This window comes from Hyposmocoma kahamanoa, unplaced genomic scaffold, assembly GCF_003589595.1.
Source record: "Hyposmocoma kahamanoa isolate Upper Pololo Valley unplaced genomic scaffold, ASM358959v1 66, whole genome shotgun sequence".
NCBI classification, from domain to species: domain Eukaryota; kingdom Metazoa; phylum Arthropoda; class Insecta; order Lepidoptera; family Cosmopterigidae; genus Hyposmocoma; species Hyposmocoma kahamanoa.
The window spans coordinates 26,019,839-26,041,623 of record NW_020653854.1 but is presented as its reverse complement, the minus strand read 5'-3'; the positions used below and the strand labels follow the sequence as shown (position 1 = coordinate 26,041,623).

The window sequence follows — 21,785 nt, the reverse complement described above, 5'->3', positions numbered from 1 at the left end:
TTTTGTATGGTTAAATGTATTTTAGCCAATCACGTTCAATGGAATTATATTCAACTTATTTTGCGCAAATAAAACAAACTTAACGGAGAGCGTACAAAACGTACATTTTGTATACGTAACAAAGGTAATAATGACATATGTAAAATGTAACATTTGCATATCGACGGCTTATTTCAGACATAAAATCTTATCACAAATAATAACAAATTGATCTGTGAATTTTTGTTGTTCCTTTTCTTTGCAGTTTGCTGTTCTGTTAATATTACTTAATATATGTGAAAGGTAAACTGCTCTGGTATCAGAACGCACGTATTGCTATTTTAAAATAATAATTTATTTTCGGGTATTTAATGAATAAGAAAATTTATTAAGTAAATGTCGCAATCTACTTAATAACGAAAATTTGTTTACATTAAAACAATTAACGAATTGGTGATAAAATTCAATCAATTTTAGCATAAATTAAATGGTTGTCCGTTTACGATAAGTACCCATTTGGTGTTTGTTTGTGAAAAATAGTAACATTAAGGTTTTCCCTAGAAATATTCCAAAAAATATTATGTGTGGTTGAAATGATTGATTTTTCACAATTTGTCTCTTGAATCATCTATTAATTGGAAAATTAGTCCTGCAATTCAGTAAAAGAATATTTTAAGCTCGTAATTCACTTTAAACTAAGTTTCTAATTCAAGTATTACATTCCTAAACTCCCGTTATCCGCAGTATCGTTTAGCCACGTTTTGAACGTATATTTTAGTTGTTGAGTGTGGTGGAAAATGGTGAAAACCTTATAAATAAAGAATAATTTGAAGGTAAGAAGTTATATTCCGTTTATAAGTTTGTTTTCACACGATTTCTTTTTGACTCGCTGTGTTGATGACATCACCTCGTCTTACCCCACCTCTGTACGTTTATACCACATTATTACAATTTCTTCCATACCTGTGCTAAGAACCATCTTCTAGTTCTAAATTCAGTCATAATACTGCCGCTTAAGTAACTATTCCGAATACATTTGCATTTTAATCAAAACTAGAACTAAATGTTATGCACTGATTTGTATTGCAAGATAGCCCTCTCAATGAATGTGATTGTACCACAGACGTCTGATGTCTGGTGTGCATTATTTATGTGCTATATCTAACATTAAAATGTTTAAGCCGAATGGGGCACTGGACTTGCAAAATATTTTTAAAATTTTGTTTTGAATTTTTTTAGTGATTATTTTGGATAAATTAGATATTAATAAAGACTTTTTGTTCTGATTAATTTTTCTCTATATATTTTCATAAATAATTCTAAAATTTATCTGGACGTATGGCATCCAACTCTGGGATAGTGCAAGCAATTCCAATATCTTGATGCAGAAGGATGCAGAATGTTATCATACGATCACTTCCTAACGCGCTCTGAGTGGCACTGCAATTGTTATGGACAGGCGCGAACTTACCGTTGGGTGCACAATTTGTTCATTCCACACACAAAATACACTAGACATGTGACACCTGCTGTCCCACGCATTTGCTTATAGTTTGAAGCTGATTGCAAATAAAACAAGACCGCAACAAATATATGTTGTCTTAATTTAGTCTAGTTTCTGTAATGCCCCCTTTCCTACCATCTGACTGTTGAATCTGAAAATTTACAAGAGAAACAATGCTTAACAAAAGTACATGCATTTAAAATATACTGGGTTGTTTTGGGTTTGTAAAATACTAAAAATATGGCAGAACTATATTACTGAATAAAAATATTTAAATAAATAGCTGTAAATGGATTTCAATACCATGGTATTCAATAATTTTTTGTGAAATTACTCCACTACAAAGATTGAAAACTTAGAAAAAAATCACTTCAGTCTGGTTGGATTTGAACCAATGTCTCCCAGCAAACCGTGCCAGATGCTTTGCCAACTAAGCCATGGAACAAACCAACGGACCCCACGAATTTTTCCATGTGTCTGTTGCAGATTGTTGTTTTTGGTTTTTAACGACTTTTTGCCGTAACGCCATCTATGAGAAATCTATGAAAGTTTAAAGTTGTTGTTTATAATATAAGTAATAGGTATAGTTCTGCGAGATTGTTAGTATTTTATAAGGACGTATATAGCAAAGGACTGTCAGTATGTTTAATTTTTGAAAGAGAGTTCTTTCGAAAACTAAAGGCGACATGTTGTAAATTGATATCATTGAGCAATTTAGAGTCATTTGCGGGCAGTATTGCTTAAAAGATCCAGAGGGGATCATCTTTAGGGTACAATCTGTTGTGAAACCCTTTACATAAACCAATGTTTTGTTATTTAATAGTGCTCAGCTTTCACTAACTAAAATGTAAATTTTATACTGCTAGAACCATGAAAAACAACCAGTCATGGTCAGCGAACATGGCTATATTGTTTGGTCCAGCCATCCTGACAGACAAACAATAATTTGATTGATAATGTCATACACACTTTTTGTTTCTTAAAGCAGTTAGTCACTATCAGCAACCATGTCAAGTATGTCAGATCGCAAGGCGGAGCTAGAGCGGAAGAAAGCCAAGCTCCAAGCTTTACGTGAAGACAAAGACCGTCGGCGTCGCGAGAAGGAGCAGAAAGATGCTGAAGAAGCACTTGTGAGTTTATCTTTAGTTCTTTATTGACTGCTTGTAATCCAAAAAGCAACCTAAAAATAGTGATAATGCAACTTTCTGGAGAGGAAATCTAATAATATATTATCTGAGTTGTGAATATACAATATACTTCGAATTATAGATAAAGATAAAGCATTAAAGATTTGAACTCTCTATTGTTCGTAAACTGGGGCCCTACTCTCGAATCACGAAATTCGTAGTAACGACTGTTCCACTATGGATGACTTGTATTTTGAACAGGCCGTTTGACAAATTCAAACGGATCTCTTGTTGATGGACTTCCAGAGTAGTTCCATGTAGGTCATCTGTAAAGGGAAAACGGCCATAAATATGGTAAGTATTTGAACCATATATATGACTATTATTCATTGTAATTGTCCTATTGTTCATTATAACTGTCTTTTAACTTTCAATTAACTGTAACGACTCTGGTGGCTCAACGATTTGCACTGCAGGCCTAGATTTAATTCCTGGTAGGACCAATTTAGGAAATTAACCTTTTAAAATGGGTTTTGGTCTAGATGTTCAGGTTAATGCCCTGTGGTGAAATCTCTTGCTCTAGTACTCATAGTACTGGAAATTCCCTAGTTTGAGACTAGGTGATTGGTGTGGTTGACATTGTGAAGATGTACTGAATTTTTTTTACTTGGTTACATAACCCCAGGAGTCGACAAATAATTTGTTAACAAATCTGTTACACCTCAGCAAAGAGCCTCGGCAGCATCCAGCATAGACAGCCGACGAGACCTTGACGAGATCCTATCGTCACTCGGCGTAGCACCTGTCAAGGATGTTTTATCATCGCTGTCTCTCACGCCACCGCAAACTGCTTCGCCAGATACTAGTTTACCGCATACCGATAAATCCAGTTTACCTTCTCAAGGGTGAGTTATTTTATATCAATATTAAAAGTTTGTTTGTGATTTAATTTGGTATAAAAATGTAGACGTACTAAGTAGCTGTCACATTGTCACATTATGATATTAGCGCAAAAACATTCAACTTTGAAATGAGCCTTTGTAATAAGAGCGGTGGTGGTGCAATACGAGAATTTTTGCTTCTCTTTTGACATATCTACAGTTGCGAATCCCTGTGTCGGTATGTACCTATGATTTTAGCTTCTACGTTACGTACACTTGCGAATAAGCACAGAACAATAAATACAGTAGAAGTGCTTAGCTTGCGTGTCACGTGTGCCAACAATTTTAGCTCTGTCCGCATTTAGTAGCAGTAGAGCTCCTTGTGAAAGAGCTCGTCCAGGGAAGTACTGCCACCTTACCTATTTCTGCCGCCAAGCAGTAATGGTCACATTACTGTGTTCCGGTTGTGAAGGGTAAGGGTGCTGGTGAAATTACAGGCACATGAGACTTGTCAACTTATGTCTCAGGGTGACGGGCGCAGTGGCAGTGCCCCCAAGATCTTTGTAATTTAAAGCTCTTGGTGGCACTGCAACTGTTATGGGCAGGCGTGTAGCTTACCATCAGGCACACGACTTGTTCGTCCCGTTACTTAATGTCATAAAAAAAAAAAAAAAAAAAAAAAAAAAAAAAAAATTTTCAGTTTGTATGTTATGGACATGTTTATTATCTTGCGCAAAACCTCGAAAATCATAGAGGAGTTTGGAGTGCAACAATTATAGCCGCACTTGTAATATTATATATGGCGGTGTTTCGTATCATCATTAAGTCTATTCTTTTTAATTTTAATAAATTTTACATTTCCTGTTTATCGTTATCATTTTTTGTTATAAGAAACAAAAGTAAACCTTATATCGCTGCAATAGGGTCGCTTCTTTTTTCGAAGAACTAAATAAACATCTGGAATTCGTCGTCGTTCAGCTATTGACCGCTAGATGGGAGCACATTGAAGTTTCAATTTATAATCAAAACGTAACTTGCAATAACAAATAGGTATTGAACTTTGAACGATATGCCAACAGGGTAAAGTTTAAATTATATTAACGGTTCAGAGTTTTTTGTCGTTTTTCTTTTCAAATTTGAAACTGCGACCAATCAATATCAAGATTTCATAGTGTTATAGCCATTTTTCCATAACAGTTCGACACACGCGGTGGCTGCGCGACGGCAACTATTATTCAGAGAAATTGAAATGTTGTTGCCTAGTAAATAGAATTCAGATTCGCCATTAACGTACATGAAGGCGTGGTATATGGGCAGTCGTTGCACGGCTGCCGCGGGAAAACTTTCGCCTCGTGTAACTGGGCGCTAACAGTTCAAATCAAATGCATTTATTCGTCAACACAGGATACAGTACATTGAAATACTTGGTATTAAATAAGTTATAGCGACCCTCTATGTTGCACCTTCAGGCATACGAACTACATAAGTGGATGATGAACATAGTTATTTTACTTAATTATTATTTATTTACTTAATTATTACTCAATTTTATTTAATGTCAAATTACTTAATTATTACCGAAATATTCGTTTATAGAGTAAAATGTTTCATTAACAAGGTATTCAAATAGATTTCTTTTAAATGTTACAATGTCCTTAATGTTTCTTATGTCAGATGGTAATTTATTATAAATCTTGGCACTCATTGCAATAATACTATTACATAGGAGGGCAGATCTGCCACCTACGTTGTCAAGTTTATTATTCCTACGGGCACTCTTAACACAATTAAAGAAGGGCACTCTTAAAACAGTTATAGCCTCCTCCACGCCTCAAGGCTCATAGCCAGCCCCTTGATCTTTTTATAACTGCTTACTTTGATCTTCTTATCTATTTGTGCACTATACGCCATAGTTTTGTTATTTGATTGAGATCATTATTTTGCTTTATAGATCTGGCAAGAAAGCAACACCGCAACTGCAAGTAATCACAGTGCAGTCAACGGACATTCCTCCGAAGGAGAATGTCGTGTACACCAAACAGACCCAGACCAGTACGTCTGGTGGTGTTAATGAGCTGAGAGATGGTACGTACACGCTTTCTAAAAATCTATGTCATCTTCTGGGCTGTTTCGACTGTTATTTAACAGTGTGAAAATTTTACGGACACGCCCACTAAGTTCTTTAAGACCTTTTCCGTTTCATGAGTCAGTAATTTTTAAACAAAGAAGAAGGGTCAAATTTGACCCACTCGCGGCGCAAAAGAAACATATCTCAGACTTTTGCTTATAATAGGTAAATAAATTCTATATAGTTTTAATTTTCAATAACAGTGGCTAACATATCAATATTGTCTTTTATTTTTGCTCAGGCGCAACAGAGTCTGGTAATGTATATTCATGTGTAAAGAATAGTCTACCACAGATTTTGTACTCTATCGCTTAAAGCTGTCATACCCATGCCCAGTGCGGGCTGAAATATATATGGTGAAATATATTTTGGTGTTTTGCCCACCCCATTCTGAGATATGTTTTCTTGGCGCCGGCCATGGTTAATTTTTTCCTTCTTTTAGTTGTGACGATGATTGTTAATACTATCATTAATTATGATGTCCTTTGAGTTTTCAACACTTTGGTAACACGTGCTACAATATTATAATAGTCAAATGACATGAATAAAGTAATTGAGCTCATTATGGGTTAGTACATGAGATAATTCAAAGGAAACCAAGTTCCCAACACGTATTGGGCTAGGTGGCAGACTGTGGCGCAAACCCTCTCCGTAGATTAGACACGTGCAGCAGTGGGTTTTTAAACGACTTTATATTAAATAAGTCACTCAAAATTTCATCTAAAAATATACAGGGTTAAAAAATACCATCCAGTATATAATCAAAAATGGAAACGAAATAAGCCACCCACCCCTGGCAACTCATCAGGTAAATGGGGCTTAATAACTTTTAAATATCAACTCTAGTTTGCGCTGAAATCACAAATTAGAAAACTGAGTGAGTGAGAAATAAGTTTTTTGCGTTATTTTACTAATAATTACTGCTAATAGCTCTGGTCAATGCCGCAATGCCGGTCGTAACATGCGGTTCCTGAACACACCATAGAGAGCTTATAATACAAGTATGTACATAAATAAAGCAGTGTATGTAACTGTACATAATTAGGCATTTAAACACTCGTGTGATGTTTTGTTAGCCACACTCTTATTTTATTGGTTTTCATTATGTAACAGTCACATAAACTACTAAGCAAGTTCAATTACTTTATTCATTAGATTGCTGAGATTTGAACTTCTTGTGTATAAGAGAATGTTTGACTATTTTATAGGGGACATGTTCTATTTTTCATATCATATTGTCCTTCTCCTCACTGACTGCCGGGTCTGATATTTTTGTCGTAATTGAGTAAGCGACATGATCTTACTCAGCTTTTAAAAGCGAAAATTGTCCCACAATCGTGGCATGGTTAAATTTTTTAGTATAAGAATAAAACTCATTGATATAACCAGATTGGGACGAGCTACAGCTCGAAATATGACATGCTAAATGAAAAGTACGTACTTAAAAAAAACCCAATACTAGTTTCAACAGTCAAACACCACACTTGTTTGGACTTGGAATCGCATTAAACCGGTGAGAAAATTCTTTTAAGTTCATACAATAACAGTGAAAGATAACATCTATTTTTAACCGACTTCAAAAAACAGAAGGTTCTCAATTCGTCTGTGATTTTTTTTGTATGTATGTTACGCGATAACTCCGCCATTTGTGAACCAATTTTGATGATTATTTTTTTTGTTGGAAAGAAGGCACCTCAGATGTGGTCCCATTTAAAGTTCAAGATAATATTCCGCCTCTAAAGGTGACAAATTAGGGGATTAATGACTTATGAGGTCGGTTATTTTAACCGGAGGTTAGGTTATTAAAATTAAACTCTACAACTCATTCGTAAAGCAGATTTCCCTGTAAAGTGAGTTAGAAACTTTAGGGGTTATTCTTTGTAAATAAACATATGTATACATTTATCATTTACAACATTTATTCTAAATATGATAGATCAATACAACCAGCAACAGCTAAACGGGTCACTACCATGAATTTTTGACATCCAAGTAAATAAAATAAAAAGATATTCATTTCTCCACAAAACACAGGAATCACAATACTTTTAGTTGCTGTAGAACTCTGTGTGGCACTGCAACTGTTATGGACAGGCGTGTAGCTTACCATCAGGCGCACGACTTGTTCATCCCGTCACCTATATCATTAAAAAAGAAATTTAAAAACTAATATAAAATACAATTGAGTTATGTAAACAAAAAGGTTAAAAACTCAGCATTGCTGATTTTCAGTCGCTTGCTGTAGTAAGTACGTAGAAGCTGTATAATAACCTTTAGTCTCTAGTTTTTGCGTCACTATAATTTGAAATGTTGTAAATGGCAAATTTTGAATATCCACCAGAAACCTGATTATATATAGAAGCATTAACTTTAAACCTTAAATGAATTTGGTGACTACGCACGTAAGGACGTCTTTCAAGAACTGCCAGTATTATTATTCTACGTATTAATGTTGTGTTTATCACTATTTTTAGTAAAAAAAAACACTATTCTTGACATACTCACTCTTACTGCATGGACATAAAGGCTTTTTCTAACCGATTCCACGTTAATAAGTGTGACACCCTTAGTCAGGAGAGGGGCAATATTAACTATTTGGGACGCCCGATGGACTGTTTAAATATAAAATTTTTGTTATTAGATTTCTTTGTGTGTGTATGGCGATTTAGTATTTACATTTAAAAATGAAATTTATGCTCTAGCATCGAAGCTATATATATCTTAAATAACATTCCATAACGCTATGTAACGTTCAATAACATTTCATAACAAATTAGCGCAAAATATACAAGTTGTTGTCAATAAATCAAAACATATATAAGACAGCATGAGAACATTAGCATAGAATCTAATATTATGCAGAGTAACAAAATGTTAATTTATTTGAATTGTTATTCAGTGTGGGCGCACTTGGAGTACCTTTCAGTTGTTTTTTTTTTAATAATGATATGTGATAACAATGATTAATTCAGTTTTCTATAATAAAGAGTCTGAAATAGTCGAATTCGAAAAAGAACAAGCGAAATGCCTCAAGAAGTTGGTGTTTCTTGAATCTCTGAACAGATACTTTTAATTTGATATTTGAGACTCAAAGTATTTATTAATATTCATAACTGTGATGTTTGGGTGTCGGTGTAACCGTGTCGTGTGCAAACCACCATCAGCGCCCCTTTAACGAATCTCCAATCATAACTTTAATTTGCAAATGAATCTGTCCCCATAACCAGTGACATCATAAGTTACTACAGCAGTATTTACTTTTTGTTTTTATTTAGCCTGTGATCTGTTGCCTGAGTGTTTTTTAATTTGTGTTATAGTTTTATAGAATTATCATTTTATGTATTTATATTTGATCATCCTTGTGTGTTTTAATGTGTGAAGGACCTTTAATATTGACATCCTATTCGACCTTGTTCCACTTTCAAATTTTAACTTTATTCTTAAAAAAACTATAGTTGTACAACTGTGTGAAATTTCGAGTCGACACAAAAAGCGATGGTAATCCACTAGGGAACGGTTACTTCTAAACAGCGAAGTCGACGTTTCTAAACCCTGTGACGGCAGTAGAAGATTCAGAACCTTTGGAAAACGTGTGTACCCAGCGACCTTTGACCGAAACCATAGCAAAATGAGGCAAGTAGTGTAATGCACATTCGCGCGGTTTATATGTGAACACGTCCACTGTCGGCCGTGTGTGCACGTTGCATATCGCGGGTCAACAGACGCGCCATTCATTATAGAAAAACGTTCGCTCGGTATTTAAATGCTAACATCAAATAATGGTAAACGTGTCTATTGTTGTGTTTATGTTAGACAATTTCATAATCATACTTCCATGATTGAAATCCCAACACGCGACGCCAGTATGTAAGTACAGCATTTGACAAAGGTTATTTCAACATAGTACGAGAATATCTTAATTTTTTTCAAATTATATTTAGAGCCTATCTAAAATAATAATGTAACACCGTACGCTACGAGTGACGAGTAAGCATTAACGGCAGTTGGACTCACAGGACAATAAATACAGTAGAAGTAGTTAGCGTAGCGCGCGTGCCAACTGCAGGCATAGTTCCTCCTACATGAGCTCAATCAGCCATTTTTGTTTTGTACGTTATGGTTGTGTCAATTTTTTCTCGCAAATTCTCTAAAATTGTGGAAAAATTACTTATTGTGCTATTTTATATTGTAAAAATTATAGCATTACATGTCATAGTATCTCTTTAGAATCATTTTACAATTTAGGTTCAAAACTCTAGAAGTAGTTTTACAAACTTTTATGTTGTAAACCTTGTATGTCTTGAAAATATTATTTATGTGTTATCAAGATCAGATGCAGCATTATTCTTCTTAACCTTTTTTAACATTTGAAATTCAAACGAATTGTTATGAACCTGTGTTGCTCACTATAATGCGAAATTATTTCTAGTTTTTAACCGACTTCAAAGAAGAAGGAGGTTCTCAATTCGAATGTTTTTTTGTGTGATTTCGAGGATTCTGTTCTTGTTGGAAAGAGGGTACCCAGTATTGTATCCATTTAAATTTAAAGAAAATATTCCACCTTTAAGGGTGGCAAACTAGGGGACGAATTCGCTTTCGCGGACTTTCCGTTAACCGATTCCAATAAAACTTGACAAATAGATGTAATTCCTATAAAAAAAACCAATAAGCAAACTTTTGATGTCTTTTTTAAAATAAAAAAGTTATACTTATTAATAAACACGATTAGGTTCAGGCAGCAGGCACAATAAATTGTGATTTCCATCCATTCACGTGTTGGCCTTTTATTATAACTGTTCATTATACTATTTATATGTTTAAAATTAGAAATATGTACATATATTTAAAAAAAAGTAAATACTGTTTGAGTGTTGGTGCAATGTTTGTTTGTGCTACCATATACAAAGGCTCTTCCAATGCATCGCCGCTTGCAGGATACATGGAGGACTGGTGGCGGCCCCGCAAAGGTAACTACAATCTTAATAACATTATTCACAAGGTCTATTGTTCCATGAACATAATACAAGCGCACTGTTCACAATACATAGATTTTAAAGTTCATAATTTAGAATGTTTCATTTTATTTTTTTGTTACGACCTTTACCGCTTTTTCATGGTCTTTTAATTACTTTTTCTAGACCTTTTCACCGTTTTCTACCTTCTCTTTTTGTCCTTTTTACTAGTTTTTCTTGACCTTAAATTTTACTCTTATATTTGTTCTGTTATTCACATTAAATTAATGTACACTTGTGTGCGTTTATGGAACATATTTTTGCATGTCCTTTAATGATTTGTGTGGTGAGAATTCTTTTACTTGAAATGAACGTTGGATTATTTTCTGTTTTGTTGAGTTATTGTTGGAACAATACATCCGGCGCATGTCATAATTCATTTTTGCACTGGGACAATGTGCATGGGCTCACATAACAAAATTAACTCATCCATCATCTCATTATTAAAAATATTTATAAAACGTTATTAAATTACGTATTTTATACTTTTATTTTTCTAAATGTAAATGTAAGGGTGTATGATTTATTATAATATAAAAATAAATGCAATTTTTTATTACTTCAATTGTATAAATTATCACGATTGTTAACAAACAATTTTTATTTTTTTGTCCAATTATAGCACACGCAACCGATTACTACGGTAAGTCATTGTTCCTCCCGGCATCTAACATAACCTCTCTCTGTCATGTCAGTAACTTGGTGTCGGGTTTAGTTTTCATCCGAATGTTTTACATAGAACCTCTTTCACGCTTCTAGAAGTTTTTTTACTAACGTTTTAGTTCAGATTACTTGATAAAAAAAAGCCTCCGTTAATAGCTCTCAATATCATTGTCCAAACATTATTTACGTTCTATTTATCAAGAAATCTGTATCTCCCCAAAAGGGTATTATGGGTTGTTTTGGGTAAACTTAAACATTGGATGATGTGACCATTTAACAGTGGCCTTCCAGAGTTCTCCACGTGGCATCTTGACCACTTAGGGTTCTCCCACACTGAAGTTACATAACTCCAAAAAAATTGTTTTGTTTCATAACACGACATGCTTTGACTGTTATATACATAATGTTACGACGTTATGTAACTTCGGTTTAAGAGTAACGTAACTGTGGCCTTCCAGAGTTCTCCACGTGGTCATGACCACTTACTGGCCACAAAACATATAAGTATATCAAAAACATATACAGATATAATATGTGTATCAAAATATGGTGGTAGTATGGGGTTGCCTTATCATCACACGCTGACTTACCTTTTCGGTTCGACTAACAAATGCACAGGTTTTGAATCTTAGACCTTGGATGGAGGACTGCAAAATGAACAATTTTAATTTAGAAACCTTGTGTATTTATTTACCTAAAGGCCCACGCGTAAACTTACGCGTTTGTATAATATGTGCTCATCTAATGGAAAACAGTATTTCGTACAAGTGGCTCACACAGAGTACCGTTTTGCCTTACACAGCATAGGCATTAAGGAATCACCGCACTCCTCGACTCGAAACCCCATTGAGCTAGTCAGAAACAGCTAAAACAGACCTTGTAATAAGAGCGAAAAATTATTGTATGTATCGCCTTGGTTCGTACAGCGCGACTCGAGACAGTTCGGAAACGAATCTACGAATTTCTAATCGCCATGACGACGCTCGAACGGCAGCGGCGAAGTCCGATTGGCCAAACTACTTCCAAGGTCACATTTTGTTCCAGTTCCGATACCAGAGCTAAACGGCGGCGAATCGGCTCAATGCGGCATTTGTGTTAAAACTAGATCGCCTCAAGCCGTTTCCGCGTAGATGAGTGTGGGGATTCCCTTATACAAACGCCTAAATGCTTTCCGCAAATATCCCGCGTATTATACACTTAATAAAATTCGCTCCAGCGGCAGCGTAAGAAAAATTAATAGTTATTTGTTATGCAAGACTGATGAGTTGTTGTTTGACGCGAGTGGTTCGAAAATAGGTTCTTGCGTGTAGCGAGGGTTTCAAGGCATAAGGCACTGCCGAGCGAAACACACAACTTTTCACCTCACTATAGTGAGGAAAATTACAGATGAAAGAAAAACAATTGAACTATAAAATATCAGTATTTTAATAATGAGAAAAAGTTTATCTGCATACATTTTTATACTTGCTTGCACTTTTATTTTGTGTGATTAAGTAATTATTGAAATTATTTTAGTTCTTTGACGGATTAAAATAATTTAATAAACACAATTAGTTATCATTGTCAATTTAATATCAACAATAATAAGAATAAAATATACCAACGGATTTATATTACATAAATAGAATTTCATCGAAAGAAAAAGTTAGGTGCACCACAGTCCACCGTCAAGTTCGAATTTCAAAAACGTTTTCCATGCTAGCGTGCAAAAAACGCTTTTGCGCGCAAATTGCTAATGAGAAAAAAGCCTTTCCGAGCTAGTGAGGTGAAAAGGCTATTGTTAATCCATTATTATCGGGTTCTTTGTTCTATAGTTTCTTTGAAACAAGTGAAGCATTAAAAATGCTCTACAATCAATAGAGCCTCGCCTATGTTTGATTTTACGCCGATTATCATTTTTATGTCTGTGATCATAATACCCGCAACTTTTTGTAGTTCCCAACTCCACGGTCTATTATAGGGAGAAGCTGTATAGAGCACAATTGCTTATCTATGTATAGTTTGATTTTTATTTCATTAATGGTCGAAAGATACTGACATTTTTGTTTTTTCCTCCCTTTTTTCAAGATGAATACAATCTAAATCCGGGTTTAGAGTGGGAGGACGAGTTTACAGGTAGGTTTCAATTCCGAGATGCGCCCTTTCAAAAGTCACTTGCATGTTTTACGTTGTGACTCATGTATACTTCATATATTTAGTAACGCTATTACATTTAGATGCTAACAAAACATAACTTCGCACTTACATTTTGCTGGCTTTTTATAACCATTAACTAGTGTAGTTTTTTTACGTTGACTTACAAATAAATGGACGACGGGTCTAATACAAAAACCACGAAAAAAATGTCTTAAGTCAACCTTGTTTAAACGTAGTGACATGTCAAGGAATATGAAAAAGCTAAAACGTTGAATTTAAATTGTAATGTCATCGCAGTACTGTCTAATTTTGCTTGCTTCGCTCTCAGTCGAACAAACGAAGACTAGAGCGTGAATGACGTATACGATTTTAACGCCCTATAAGTTCGGACACTTTTTAGCGCGGACCCGACGTCCATATAATTGTAAGTCAATGTTTTTTTAACATCATTTTTTTATTACATTCTTTTTTTGTTTGTTTTATATTTGATTAAAAGTTGTGAAAGGCCGGCAATTGCCATTTTATTGACTCGGTGACAAGGTCAATTTGAAATATATTTCTTTATGTGATAAAATTTTATTTATTTCAAAATGCATGTGACAGATGTGTATGCATGACCGTGATGTGAGTCATCATATTATGATATTTTTTTAATAGGATTTTTCATTTTATTTTTTTGTTTATTATTATTATGGTTATTTATTATTATATTTATGAGACATGTATCTCTCTAGTGGAGAGCTCGGGAAGTTGAGTTTTTGCATATTTTAAAATTAATTTTAAATTTTAAAAGCTTTCTGTCACCTAAGCTTATTAATTTGTGTGTCCGTTGCACATGATTCAGTTTTTGTTTTCGTTTTAATTAAAAAAAATAAAACTGTTTTGTGTTCAACAGTAGAATATAACAAAGTAGACGGTAATTTAATTATTAGCATAGAAATAAAGCTTCAAAATTTTTTTTAATCAGATTACAAATTCCATTCGATTATTTAAAAAAAAGGAAAGTTTCAAGTAGTCCACTTTATAGTACCTTATATCGTTACATTTCACTTGAAAGAAATTACTGTCGTAACTTAAAAATTTGTGGAATGGAGAAATCACGATTAGAAAGTTTTAAAAAAATCTGAATGGATCTCATTGCTAATAACGTGATTTTTATTTATGCCTACGTAATATTTAGTTATCCATTTATAAACAACAATATTTATTTATTGGTTTCGTTCTGTTCTTTTTTTTTTACTTTCAAATAGTGTTTTGTCATTTCCACAATTTAAAGAAATTTAAAGACGCAACTTAAAATTCAAAGGAACATAATTGGCTTACGTAACAATATAGAATATGAAACTATGAATAACTTTTTTCAATAAAATCTGTAAGTTACGCCCATTCTATAGTGGACCCTATCTCCACCACATACAAGCGTCGTGGACTTATATTAATAAATAGGACCTCATGTTGTTTTGTAATATACAAGTAATAGTGCTAAACAGTGGACTAGAAACTGCTTAAAATGAAGATACAGTAATATTGCGAATTCTGGTTCAATGCTGCCATAGACGGTAGGAAGCAAACGTGATACACAAATAGCATTTTGCATGCTAAAAAATATATAACTGTTCATTGGCATGAATATATTTCTTTCACTGTTGTAGTGTATGCGACTTGCCATACCTACACTCTGTCTCGTGTGTCCATGCGTGGGTACACCCAGCCAGTATCACGAGAGCCGTTGGCGAGAGTAGGCAGGGTGTTACGTCATGCATGACGTAGGTACGTCAAGTCGCATACACTACACCTGTTCTTTTAGGACATTGATTCTTCAGATTTACACACTTGCTAGAACTGATAGATTGCAAATTATTCATACTTTTGCTAAATGAAAATATCTAATATCGATTTCTTATTGCTACATATTAGAAATGAAATTATTTTTTTTGGAATCCAACTCCTCACTGTGTTGGTAAAGTTATCAATTGGTTTATGACGTATTAGAGCTCCTTGTAAAAGAGTTCGTCCAGGGAAGTACTGCCACCTTACCTATTTCTGCTGCCGCAAAGCATTTCCGGTTTCGAAGGGTAAAGGTGCTGGTGAAATTATAGGCACATGGGACTTGTCAACTTATGTCTCAGGGTGACGGGCGTAGTGGCACATCTTTGCAATTTATAGCTCTGAGTAGCACGGCAACTGTTATGAACAGGCGTGTAGCTTACCATCAGGAGCACGACTTGTTCGTCCCGTCACTTGATATTATAAAAAAAAGTTATACATACTATGAAAGCAAACAAAAATAGTACAGAATAGGGTAGTTATTGCATTGCATTAATATTTTATACATAATTTCAGTTTACCCACTAAGTCAGCCATGGGACCTGTAAAAACCCGAAAAGTTGGTTTATTTAAAAAAATATTATATACGAAGTCAGTAAAGTGTGTTAATATTACAATCATTACAGCGACATCTACATCAACTTGTGGTAGCTGTAAAGGTACCGGCTGAGTGAGAATGTTCGAATCCTGCCAGGCTGAAATAATTTTTCTTTGTGTTCAATCTTTGTATTAATAATTGTAACAAACTAGTGGAGTAATTTCACAAAAATAAATGAATGTCACGGTTATGAAAATCCTTGATATTCAACAAATCAAAATGTACGAGATTTACATCCGAATAAATAAAATGTAAGACATCCAAAATTCACAACCTGTACGTATAGACTAGAGCTAAAACCGTGTCTTTAAACACATGCCATGCTGTACAGTGGAACCATTTCGTCCGTCGTTTCTTTATGAACAGACGTAATTTGGAATTTTAACGGAAAAAAAGTTATTTACATAGTTCGATTGAGAAATACGTGTTCATTTTGTTATGCAAATAATTTTCCCTTAAAATTACAAATTACGTACTGAAGTAAATTACGTTAATAATGACATTGCACGCATGCTTCTTGCCGTCTCAAGTGTGTTCTCAGATTTCTCTTTCTAGTGTCTGTTTTGCGTCGTAGAGTTGTAACATTACTGTATACTTCATATCAGTCGAGAGCACATAATTTCTCAACATTTAATTTAACAAGTAGATAACTTCGTATCCTACAACACGAAAAGGCGTATTTATATTTTTTTAAGGAAATGCCTTTTTTACACAACACAGTATATGAAATTGTGACTCTTTTTTATTAGACAGATAAACCTAATAGAAAATGTTTACCACCACTTAAAGACAATCTAGAAGGGAAGGGTATTAGTAAATCACAAATTAATAGCGATAATTTATATTGAAACGTGGAGAGAGGTAGACCCCTTCATAAATATTTTGATCAGATTGCAGATGCTCTAAAAAGCAAGATTACCAAGCCAAAGAGGCGAAAGGGGTTTGTTATAACTTAGGAACAACAGGTTCATGATTTCTGCCTTCCCCTTGTTCGTATGTCAAGAAATATCTTTAATTTTGCATACCGGAACATAGCAGTGCTGTTTTGTGGTAGAAATTCAACAGTATGATGGGAATGCTAAAGACACAGATTTACTCTTTCCGGGCAATACACCGGAGGGTGTAGTAACCCCCTCTATTTGCTCCGCTGAATCCGCTCTCTTCTTTGAAGTTTAGGTAAACTTCCTCTGCCTATATTATCTCTGCTAATTAATAAAGATTTATTTATATAAATTGATGGTAATTACCTAGTAAGTTCGGCATAGAACCCTACCACCAATGCTAATAAATGAGAATTCATGATGACGCCTTTTTGTGTTAAAGGGACGACTAGCCATTGCACTTGACCTGTTGTCGACTCTACTCCATCTCACCATTGCAAACAACCAATTACAATTTAATTAACCATTTTTAGATTTAGCTAAATATTAAAATAAAACATTGTTAAAACTTATTCATACTACATCACAAGGTAATCAACTCGTGCAAGAATTAAACGTAACAGTAATATCTCACCATTTCATGTTAACTATCTTGAAAGTAACACAGTAGAATCCATTTTGCTTTGTGAAATCACATGTTATAGCACTAGAGTAATATAATTTTAATGTACTTCACTTTTTGAATGTAACACAATTCAATGAATACGACATTTAATTTTGAATGTTTTCCCAAAACGTTTAAAGTACTATTGGCTGTTACATGTGTTTTCATTATGACGTCATTCTTCAGTAGTTACCTTTTGTAATGTAGTTGAAGTAGTTGGGACACAAGTTCTCTGCACACAAACCACTGTAAGTTTCATGAAGTTTTCACAAGTACTAGGCTCTCTATTAACTTGGCAAAAACCATTACCAAACTATCAAAGAGTAGTTGTTCAATTATTTTTATAAAATTTCATGAAATTTTGCAAAGAAATCTCAGTACGACAGACTTGTCATGGGGCATAACCTCTTCTCCAAACATTAAAATTCCTTTGACAAGTTATCTTAATTGTATTCAACATTTCGAAATAAAATTTAACAAGTAATAAGTCAGTCGTACATTGCACATATGCACACCACACCCGGCAAGGGCCATTCTTATTCACCGTCCAGTGCTTACATTCGACGGTGACGGCGTGCGGCAAGGCGATGAGGAGGATGCGGCGTTCCATGGCAAGCTACCACCGGGGATCCTGCCGCACGGCCTGCCTACCGTCAAGGAGGTGCAGCCTGCTGTCATTGCTGCGCCGGTCGAGAAGAAGGAAGAAGAGAAAGAGAAGGGTTAGTTGATGACTGTAACATAGAAAAAATATTTTGTTTTTCAGGCAACGTGCGCAACCCAATCAAATTGAGTTCAAGCAAATAGTCTCCACCTCAAGCATCTCCTTTGAGGAGACCCGTGCCCAAGTGAGACGTATAAAAGCTGACGACGGTGACGATTAATGCCTATATTCAGACTTTAAGCCTAACATCTTCTAAGACAAAATAAAAGACTCCTGGCCATAGACCTATGAAGTGTCAGCTTCCAAATAAATATTTAAAATAAAAAATAAAACGTTTATACTTAACGCGAATCTCACGTGGAGTACCGTTGGCACGCTTTCTGACAATTGTGGTCCATCCCTTACCATATTATAACTTGATTAATGGAATTGAACAGCTGAAAGTTGTCCTTGATTAATCGTTATCTCTAACGCCACCCACTATTCAGGGGGGCTACTCCCGTACTCCATTACTTATTTGACAGTAATTGTAGTAGTAGAGCTCCTTCTGACAGGGAAGTACTGCCACCTTACGTATTTCTGCCGTCAAGCGCTAATGTGGGCATTACTGCGTTCCGGTTTTGAAGGGTAAGTAAGGGTGCTGGTGACACATGGGACTTTTCAACTTATGCCTCAGGGTGATGGGCGCAGTGGCAGTGCCCCTCAGATTTTTGCGATTGAAAGCTCTGGATGGCACTGCAACTGTTATGGACAGGCGTGTCGCTTACCATCAGGCGCACGTTTTGTTCGTCCCTTCACTTACGGGAACAGACCCCCTGGTCTCACCAAAGTTCTAAACTAACTTAAACTATTGTCTTTAGTCCGCGAGCTTAGCGCCGACGAGAAGCAGACCATCATGCTATCAGCGCAGTTCCAGAGCTTCGTGAGCCGCGCAGGACGCATCATCGAGCGGGCGCTAGCAGAATCTGTCGACATCTACACGGATTACACTGGTGGCGGTGATAGCGAGAATGCCACGTACGTATTTTGTTAACCAGCAATGTACTACGTATAGTTCGTAAGGTTCGTCGTAAGACGTATAATTGAATAAGAAAACAAATTACAACAGAGACGACAAATCGGACGCTCGTTTGTCCCTGGTCCGCACATTCTACGACGAGCGCTGGTCCCGTGGCCGCTGCGTCACCTGTCTGGATTGGTCTTCAGCCCACCCTGAACTCCTCCTGGCTTCGTACCACAACAGCGATGATGCTCCTCACGATCCCGACGGAGTCTGCCTCGTGTGGAACACCAAGTTCAAGAAGACCACTCCAGAGGATATTTTCCATTGTCAATCGCCGGTTATGAGTGCTACTTTTGCTAGGTGAGTTAACATTTCTGCCAAAAAAATTAATTTCCAGAATCATTGCTAAATCGACCTCTCCAACGTAAAGTATCGTATGTCGAAATTACCAAGTTTACAGGGGAGCCTTTAAAAGTTCTGAATTCAGTGATATAAGCATAACACGTGACTAGCATTTCTCAGTTTTATTCATCAAAGCTCGTTACTCACATAGAGTATTATAATATCCTAGATATCGGTTAGATGATCTATTAGATTGTCACTCTGTGTGAGTAATGAGCTTTGCCGAATAAAACCGAGAACTTTAAACCGCTCCCCTGTAAACTTGGCAATTTCGACATACGATACTTTACGTAGGAGGAGGCGAAATATCCAGCCCATTCCTTGACTGTCTGACAGTTCTGCCGTCCATTAACTAAAAAACGGCTAAGTGACAAAATATTTTTTTGAGATATCGTAAAAAACCATAACCCAGGTTTAGAATATTGAAACTGTTTAATGATAATTCAGCTATGCGTCGAGCGCTCTATTTAAATCGGATATTTGACCATTGTCACTTAGCCGTATTTTAGTTAGTGGACGGCAGAGTTCACCGATTTTAAATCCTTCGTCTCCTTGCAGGTTCCACCCGAACCTGATCCTGGGCGGGACGTACTCCGGCCAAATCGTGCTGTGGGACAATCGCGTGCAGAAACGAACGCCTATACAGCGGACTCCGTTGTCTTCTCTCGCTCACACGGTACCTTTGACTGCCATCTACTCATACATTTGCCATTTTCATAATAATATTATGATTATTATAATATTATTGCCGAATAAAACTGAGAAATGCTAAAGTCACGTGTTATGCCCATTTCAGTGAATTCAGAACTTTAAAACGCTCCCCTGTAAACTTGGCAATTTCGACATACGATACTTTACGTAGGAGGGCTCGATATAATAATTTTAGTACATTTCAATGAAATAGAATTTTAAAGCTCCTAGCACAGTGGGTTACGGTTTCTTCCCAATTGAAAAGCCGACAGTACCTATGATTTTAATTTCTAACTTACACATATTTGTGAGTAAAACTACCTTTGTTGCCGAACGGTTACAATGCCGGACTGCCACGCAGAGGTGCCAGGTTCGATTCCCGGGCCTGGAGAAATATTTGTATGGAAATATACAGTTATGTCTTTCGAGTGTAATTTGTGGTTGTCTATGTACATACATAGACACATGTCCACAACGGCACCCGCAACACAGGATTTCTCTAGTGCGGGGATATGTTGAGTGTGTGCGTTATTATTATTATGTTTATTTTAAACTCTCGCCTCTCCCAAGGCCTAGAAGACTAATTTTGAATTTTTAAATGGGAGAGGCGGTATTTCCCGGCTATGGCACAGTCGGCCGGGGTCAGGGACTCAGGTCCAAGAATCGGCGAACAATACGTGCCGTATCGAGCAGGACCGCCTTCTGCATTTGTGCTGGAAGCGACACGCCACAGAAATCCAACCGCCTCAAGCTGTTAGAAAGGCTGACTGGAATTAACCCATTTGCGGACAAAACAATTGGGATTATTTCAGTGGAGGCCACATCCCACATGTCGGTCATCTCGTGCGCCAGGTCGAGATACTTCCGGCGTTTCTCGGTGTCAGCTTTCACGAGACCCTCGTCATGCGGGATGGTGACGTCCACAAGAAATACCCTCGACTGCGATCGATCCAATATCACAATATCAGGCTTATTCGCAAGAATAGTCCTGTCCGTGATAATAGATCGATCCCAATAGATTTTGGTGCGGTCATCTTCGAGTATTGGCTCCGGTGAATACTTGTAAGATGGCAACCTCTGTTGCACTAGTCCGTACTTGAGAGCGAGCTCTTGGTGTAATATTTTGGCTGCCTGGTTGTGTCTGTGCAAGTACTCAGTGTTAGAAAGAGCGGAACAACCGGAAACAATATGCCTAAGTGACTCTCCGGGACGGCCACATGCCCGACAAATGTCTACTGTGCCGTCCTTTAGGATATACTTATTTCCGATAGTTCCGCGTCTTGATAACCTGATCCTGTATTGCACAGACAAAACCTTCGGTTTCCCCAAAGAGGTACCCGAAACGCAGCCAATGTAGGGAGGCTTTACGGTCCACAAAAGGCTCGTGGAGTACCTTGAAGAACCTCCCATGGAGCTCCTTCTCTTTCCATACGGACTCGCGGTCAGAGGTGCTAAGCACCACCGGGTCTCGCCATTCCTCTTTGGCCAACGATAAGGGAGTTAGCCCTTTATCACCTCCCCACGAATTACGTCATCATAATATTATTATATTAAAAAAAATCAAATTCACAACCTAAGATCAGCACTAGGCTTCGAAAATAGTACTAAAAAACAAAAATTGGTATTTGT

The 21,785-nt window shown here is 36.2% G+C and overlaps 1 protein-coding gene across 1 annotated transcript; it reads left to right on the top strand.

Annotated features, from left to right (window-relative positions):
- Nucleotides 1-679: 679 nt before the first annotated feature.
- On the top strand, nt 680-21,513 carry LOC113232087 (cytoplasmic dynein 1 intermediate chain). The gene is made up of 12 exons (XM_026466715.1): nt 680-812; nt 2,469-2,613; nt 3,337-3,515; nt 5,443-5,576; nt 10,554-10,586; nt 11,254-11,274; nt 13,362-13,409; nt 17,985-18,119; nt 18,922-19,078; nt 19,170-19,424; nt 20,025-20,173; nt 21,464-21,513. The coding sequence occupies exons 2-12, from the start codon at nt 2,491-2,493 to the stop codon at nt 21,511-21,513; spliced, it is 1,284 nt and encodes a 427-aa protein (XP_026322500.1). The 5' UTR covers nt 680-812; nt 2,469-2,490.
- Nucleotides 21,514-21,785: the final 272 nt, after the last annotated feature.